Consider the following 7,865-nt stretch of genomic DNA (forward strand, 5'->3'; position numbering starts at 1 on the left):
TGGAGCTCCACCCATCCAGGCAAGTGGAGAGTATTCCATCACACTCCTGACTTGTGCCTTGTAGATGGTGGACAGGCTTTGGGGAGTCAGGAGGTGAGTTACTTGCCGCAGGATTCCTAGCCTCTGACCTGCTCTTGGAGCCACGGTATTTATATGTCTACTCCAGATCTTCAGTAAAGTGATGGAGTTTCGTTTCTGGTCAATGGTAAGCCGCAGGATGTTGATTGTGTGGGATTCAGCAATCATAATGCCATTGAATGTCAAGGGGAGATGGGTGGATTCTCTCTTATTGGAGATGGTCATTGCCTGACAATTGTGTGGCACGAATGTTACTTGCCACTTATCAGTCCAAGCCTGGATATTGTCCAGGTCTTGCTGCATTTCTGCACGGACTGTTTCAGTATCTGAGGAGTTGCGAATGATGCTGAACATTGTGCAATATCCAGGAACATCCCCACTTCTAACATTATGTTGGACGGAAGGTCATTGATGAAGCAGCTGAAGATGGTTGGGCGTAGGATACTACCCTGAGGAACTCCAGCAATTATGTCCTGGAGCTCAGATGATTGACCTCCAACAACCACAAACATCTTCCTTTGCGCTAGCTACGTCTCCAACCAGTGGCGAGTTTTGCCCCTGATTCACATTGACTCCAGTTTTGCTTGGGCTCCTTGATGCTATACTCAGTCATATGCTGCCTTGATCTCATAGACAGTCATTCTCACCTCACCTCTTGAATTCAGCTCTTTGGTGCATGTTTGAACCAAGGCTGTAATGAGGTCAGGAGCTGAATGGCCCTGGCGGAACCCAAACTGAGTGTCACTGAGCAGGTTATTGCTGAGCAAGTGCCGCTTGATTGCACTGTCAACGACACCTTCGATCACTTTACTGAAGATTGAGAGTGGACTGATGGGGCAGTAATTGGCTGGGTCAGATTTGTCCTGCTTTTTGTGTACAGGACATACGTGGGCAATTTTCCACATTGCCAGGTAGATGCCAGTGTTGTAACTGTATTGGAACAGCTTGGCTAGGGACGCAGCTAGTTCTGGAGCACATGTCTGCAGAATTATTGCCGGAATGTTGTCAGGGCCCATAACCTTTGCAGTATCCAGTGCCTTCAGCCATTTCTTGATATCACATGGAGTGAATCGAATTGGCTGAACGCTGGCATCTGTGATGCTGGGGACTTCAGGAGGAGGCTAAGCTATATCATCCACTCCACAATTCTGGCTGAAGATGGATGCAAATGCTTCAGCCTTATCTTTTTCACTGATGTGCTAGGCTCCCCCATCATTGAGGATGGGGATGATTTGTGGAGCCACCTCCTCCAGTTAGTTGTTTAATTGCCCACCACCACTCACAAATGGATGTGGCAGGTCTGCGGAGCTTAGATCTGATCTGTTGATTGTGGGATCGCTTCACTGTGTCTATCGCATGCTGCTTATGCTGTTTGGCACGCAGGTAGTCCTGGACTGTCGGGCTCCAATTGCTTTCAACATTACATATCTGTTGATGGAATATTGGAATCACATCATGACGGAATCAGTTACCTGATCTGTTTCCCAACCAAGTCCACGTCCTCCACAGGGACCTTGTGATGATGATCAGCTGGTCCCACTCATTACTCGGACTAGGAGCGGTAGACCTGTGACTGGGAATCTTCACGCTCAGTTAATCCAAGATAATGCCTTACGCGTAGTGTGGGAGTGGAAGCAAGAGAGAGAGAGGGAGAGAGGGGGCAAGGTTCAATTCAACCCATGCTGGTTTGGAGACTAATAAGCAAGGGGATGGATCACCGCACATGTCATACCCTGGGCTAAGCAAACACAGATACAGGGTTGGGCAGCAGACACAGGTCATAGAGTTATATACGGCACAAGAGGAGGGCATTCAGCCCATCGGGTCCATGTCAGCTATCCTGTCAGTCCCACTCCCCCATAGTCAATCCCCATAGTCCTGCAAGTCTATTTCCCACAAGTGGCCGTCCAACTTCCTCTTGAAGTTATTGATTGTTTCCGCTTCCACCATCCTTGTGGGCAGCGAGTTTCAGGCCATTACCACCCGCTGCAGAAAAAAGTTCTTCCTCATATTCCCCCTGCATCTTTTGCCCAAAACCTTCAATCTGTGTCCCCTAGTCCTTGTACCATTAGTTAATGTGAACATTTAAGCCTGTCATAATCTTGTACATTTCTATTAAATCTCCCCTCAATCTCCTTTGTTCTAAGGAGAACAAACCCTGCTTTTCCAACCTAACCTTGCAACTAAAAACCTCCATCCCTCGAACCATTCTGGTAAATCTTCTCTGCACCCTTTCAAGGACCCTCGCATCCCTCCTGCAGTGTAGTGACCAGAACTGGACACAATGCTCCAGTTGGGGCCTAACCAGAGCTTTATAAAGGTTCAACATAAGTTCCCTGCTCCATGCCTCTATTTATGAAGCCCAAGATCCCATAGGTTTTACTAACCACTCTCTCAATATGTCCTGCCACCTTCAAAGATCAATGCACCTGCACCCCCAGGTCCCTCTGTTCTTGCACACTCTTTAGAACTGTGATATTAAGTATATATTGCCGCTCCCTATTCCTTCTGCCAAAATGCATCACCTCACACTTGTCAGTGTTAAATTCCATCCTGCTACCTGTCTGCCCACTCTTTTAACCTGTCTGTGTCATGTTGCAGGCGGTTCATATCATCCTCCCTGTTTGCCACACCCCCAATTTTGAGATTTTACTCTGTATTCCAAGATCCAAGTCAGTTATATACAGCAAAAAAGCAGTGGTCCCAGCACTGACCCTTGGGAACACCACTATATACCATGCTCCAGTCTGAAAAGCAACCATTTACCACCATTCGCTGTTTTCTGCCCTTAAGCCAATTTTTTTTATCCAATTGGACACTGACTCTCCGAGTCCATGAGCCCCAATCTTGTTAACCAGCCTTTTTTGTGGTACCTTTTCAGTGAGAACAGGGCATTGCGGCTGGTTCAACGATTGGTACAATTAGTTTCCAGAAGTAAAATGAAACAGATGATTTAAAAAGCTTGACATCTCTCTCGCCCAAACAGATTACATATTCAACCTCGCAAAAAGTGAAATCAGCGGCGATGTATAATGGAAGACTAATTCCGATAGCGTTCATTTTACACCGTCGTTCAACGTTAAAATTCACTCCTCTAAAGAGCTTATTTACCGATCAACACTAATAAAATACAGGTTGACGGGTTCATGCCTACATCGCTCAATGGCTCGCCAAAATGACCCAACAGACTAAAAAGGCAGCTGTTGCCAGACAAGATCGTCTAGAAATACGAGCACAGACATGTCCAACATAGAAGACAGTTTTATCTCAGCGTTCATTAACTAAATAGATCTGACTGGTAGTTTTGACTACTTGAAAATAACTTCAAATCCAAAGGAAAGTAATTGGGAACAAACGTTCCCAGGAGTGGTGGGGGGTATTTATTGCCAAAGTCGGTCAGGAATTTTCCGCAAGGGATGTATTGTAGGGGCAATATCCGCGAGTTCTCCCCATCAGCCACCGTAACTTCGGCGGAAAACCCAAGGAAACTCTGGGAAAAACATATAAATGGCGTCTACACATTTCCTGGGGTTCCGCAGCTCTTTCCCTGGGCGGACAATCGCAAGAAACTCTTCCGAAATTCGCCCATAGACTTCATTGCTTAAATCATGATGGGGCGCTTGTGGAAACCCAGCATTCTAAACAGCTAAACAGTAACATTCATTTATTCAACTGCAAATCACTCAAAACATTTCCAGTTGGTCTCAAGGGCTGTCCTTTGCACGCCGCCGATTGAAAGATTTTTTGATTCGATCAGGGAGCTGGAACTTGCGTGAGATCCGAAACGTCACAAAGTAAGCCATTCGCACCTTATTTTCAGTTTCAACCTCCACTCCTACTCCGTTCTTCAGCCAATCTGTTTCTAGAACCCGCGAGGGAAGGAGACATGTTCTGTACATAGCCTTAAAAAGCACAAGCTACGGAAGGGCCACATTCCCCTTCCTCCTTTCTTACAGAACATGCGGTCATGTATCTTGCCTGGGACAGCCATTGGAAGTCTTGCTCTGTCTGATAAAAACCAACTGTCCAATATCTTTCACCCATGGGTCTCGCATCCGAAACTTTCGGTCATGGGTCCTGGGGGCAGCAGCATTACAACGGCTTTCATTTTTGAAAGCCACTAAAAATATTGACAAGCATGTCAGTTTAAATCAAAGAGAAAAGCTGGTAACAAATGTGTATTAAAAGTAGGAAAGTGCGTTGCGGAACGAATGAATCATAAAATAATAAAAACAGAAAATGCTGGAAATACTCAGCAGGTCTTGCAGCATCTATGGAGAGAGAAACAGGGTTAACTTTACAGGTCAATGACCTTTCATCAGTTCTGATTATCTGCTTTTATTTCAAATTTTCAGCATCCACAGTATTTTGCTATTGTATTTATGAAACAAAGTGCTTTCTCCTATTGGTGCGGGTAACACACTGAATTAACCGGGCACACTCCAACAAGCCTCCAATCTTCCACTGAAATAACGCGAGAATCTCATGTTTTTCCATACATTTACTTAAAGTGCATAAACATTATCCATTTTAAAAAGCTCGGCATGACTTTAAATTACATCGTTACATTTCACTCATGCTAAATAAGTAAAATCTATCAAACAAGTACAATTAAGGTTCTTTGACCGTCGTATCTGATAGCAGATAACAATAATTGGAGACACAGGAGGGACCACTCGTTATCTGGTCCGACCATCTAGTTATTTCCTGTCAGATATCTGACAGTTCTCTAGAACTTTCCGCATTGCAGAGTGCAATCTGCTATGTTATGACACAACTCCTAAGGCATTCCATGCAACCATGGGCTGGGGCTTCCAGTGTCATTTCTTTAAAAGGTTACAGTTTTTGTAAGGATGTTCTCTGTCACATCTCAAAGTCATGCCACTTTATTAGCCTCTCATAGATTCATCCTCTATGTAAACTGAATGAAATGTGGCGTGTTACCCAAATTTTCTGTCTCCTCAGATTATGCTTCCAACATGTTACCATTTCACTAATTGGCACTGAGTTTAAGTCGTTCTTCTGTTATTCAATGTGTCAACGCGCCACGAACTGTGTGCACAGATTTAAGATGCGTCCGTGGAACGTATTAAAAAGAAAGACCTTGCCTTTCACGACCTCAGGACGCACAAAAGCGCTTCATAGCAAATGAAGTATTTTTGTATTCACTACTGTAATGTATTAGTTGCATTTGTAAATATATAGGTATATTAAATTCATACTAAAATGCTTGAAAATCAACGACCCCGTCTGTCCCGGTACGGAATGTCACAGCTCTGTTACAGTCCGCAGCGTTGGGGTTTAATTCTTTCTGAACAAGCAGCCCTGGTAGTTGGTAAAATGTCACTTTCTTTGTACCCGTTTGAAGGAGAAAATATTTAGCACTGATTGAATGTCTGTCGCTTCTATCCCGTGCCATTCACATTACTCCATCGGACAGTGGAAGGTGTTTATTCGATATACTTACTTGTTTTGAAATATCGCAAAGAATGTGCATTGCCTATTGTCCGAATATACGCAGCACCTGAAATCAGCTCAGATTTGGAAAATTCCTGTAAAATATTGCAATACAATGAAAGAGCTAATGGAACAGTGAGTGATTGGGAGTACTGGTTATTTTGTGAATATTAGTTTATTACTGAAGCAGTTATTTGCAAAAGGAAAATTCCTCGCCATCTTTACACGCCACTCTACCCAGTCATATCCTGGTTAATTCTATCCTGAGTAGTTTATTCTAACGTTAAAATGTAATGTACCCTTACGAAAAACCAAATCTTTGCTAAAGCGACAACTGTTGGTCAGGACTGAATTGGACAACGCGATGCTGCATTCATTTCGATTCTACTTCGGCAGAGCAACCCAAAGATGGACAAATACTCATCTAGGATATGTAAAGTGAATTGATTTCAAACAGTTTAAAATGACAAATCTCGCTGCCGCAGTGGCTTCGTGTCTGCAACCCTTACCATATAAGTTAAACTAATCCATCCCACAAACACTTATCATATCAACAAGTGACAAATGGAAACTTTCCTTTTTCATATTTTCTATTCACTTTATCTCAGGGAAGTGACGGAATGAGATGACTGAATTAATATTTGGGATAATAATTCACGGTGGGATGACGTCAGCCAGCATGGAAATAAAAGACCGGGAGTCTGAGCACAGAAGCAACAGGGAAAGAGGAAGCAAGTAAAGAAACTAGTTCGCCGTGAAGAGTGGTCCAACACAAATCAGAAACTCGAGCTGAGAAGATGAGCGGACAAACGAGTTTCTACTGCGGTCTCTTGCTTGTGCTTCTGATCCAAGCCCAAGCCAGACCAAGACCAGATGACAGCCTGCAGGTAAGAGGCTCAAACGCCAGGTTACTGGAAGGGCGATCCATTGCTTCATAGTACCTAGGCTACAGCTGAAAGAGTAAGCACTGGCCACCGAATCAGACCAATGGCTGCAGTGGTCTCAGACCACTCGGCTTATTGCTGATCCGCCAGGAGTGGACAAGGTCGAGGCGAGTGGTGTATTTCATCCTCAATTGTCTTCTGTTGATAACCAGGTAAAAGTACACTTCAACTATTTACCTGATATTGTGCAAGGAAATTCTCGGAAATCTCCTTTCCATTGAATGGAAACACCGGAGAGCTAGCTCCTGTTTGGGGTGGAGGGACTAACAATAGGCAGTGAAGGAACAGGTTAACTGACCACTAAACTGCACTTTCGCTTCTTTTCTGCATAGATTGGGCTGATGTTTTAGTTTCGTACACTGTAAATTCCAATCATAGCGCTGTGTATATGGATTATGTTTCATGTAAATTACAATACTTTTCTGATCTATACCCATGAACAATTAGATATGGTCTCTAAATCCTCGCCACTTCTCTTTTTTCCAGGCCTTATCCAGACTTTTGGAAGATGAATATGGGCGCTACTTCACCTCAGACGAGCTGAACAATGAAGCACAAGAGATATCGCCAGCCGCTTCCCTTCCCGATCTCAATGCTGACCAATCCGATTTGGAGCTTCCCTGGGACCGCGAATCCCGAGAGATCGGAGGCCGACCTTTCCGCCAGGAAACGGTCCTGGCCCGTCTCCTGAAAGACCTCAGCAACAATCCTCTGCGGTTTAAAGGCAGGAGCAAAAAGGGGCCATCACGGGGCTGCTTTGGAGTGAAACTGGACAGAATCGGGGCCATGAGCGGCCTGGGCTGTTAGCGGCTTGTTTAAAGGTAAGAGCAGCACTGAGAAGAATATTGCCGATGCGTTTTTACAGTTGAGATGGTTCATATAAACAGCGCAGTGGATCAGATTGACACATTCCACCACAAACCGCGAGGGTATGGTTTAAAATTACAAACCCGACCTGGAATAAGACTCCAGCAGACGGCTGGGGATCTGAGCATGAATCGCTCAGCAAGCCGCTCTCCGACCGTCACATCCCCTTTTCACCGCAAACATCTACAGTAAAGGGACAGTCGCGGTGTGTTCGGTAAGGGTTGTACAATGTTACAGTGAAGATAATGCCTGCGTCTCCACCGCACACTCGCCGTAACGAGTCTTCAGTTCCAAACCCAACCCCCGACTAATACCAAAATAATTAATCCCTAAACTGGAGAGCGCTGCTCTCCGACTCTTGTTAAAAGGTATAAAACCGACTGTTTTCGATAAACGATTACTTATTGTAAATAAAAACAAGAAATGCTGGAAATACTCAGCAGGTCTAGCAACATCTATGGGGAGAGAAACAGAATTAACATTTCAGGTCAGTGACCCTTCGTCAGAACTGACTGTTTA

At 44.5% G+C, this 7,865-nt stretch overlaps 1 protein-coding gene across 1 annotated transcript; it reads left to right on the top strand.

Moving 5' to 3' along the window:
* Positions 1-6,332: 6,332 nt before the first annotated feature.
* On the top strand, positions 6,333-7,286 carry LOC137351901 (C-type natriuretic peptide prohormone). The gene is made up of 2 exons (XM_068016773.1): positions 6,333-6,422; positions 6,966-7,286. Exons 1-2 carry the CDS (start codon positions 6,333-6,335, stop codon positions 7,284-7,286), a joined length of 411 nt encoding a protein of 136 aa, XP_067872874.1.
* The last annotated feature ends 579 nt before the right edge of the window (positions 7,287-7,865 follow it).

The sequence above is a fragment of the Heterodontus francisci genome, chromosome 37 (assembly GCF_036365525.1).
Source record: "Heterodontus francisci isolate sHetFra1 chromosome 37, sHetFra1.hap1, whole genome shotgun sequence".
Lineage (NCBI taxonomy): Eukaryota > Metazoa > Chordata > Chondrichthyes > Heterodontiformes > Heterodontidae > Heterodontus > Heterodontus francisci.

What these genes read in the sequence shown, in the direction of transcription:
- LOC137351901 (XM_068016773.1), top strand. Translation starts at nt 6,333, where the DNA reads ATGAGCGGACAAACGAGTTTCTACTGCGGTCTCTTGCTTGTGCTTCTG. An exon ending in GACCAGATGACAGCCTGCAG is followed by an intron (nt 6,423 to 6,965) that starts GTAAGAGGCTCA and finishes TCTTTTTTCCAG; the next exon opens with GCCTTATCCAGACTTTTGGA.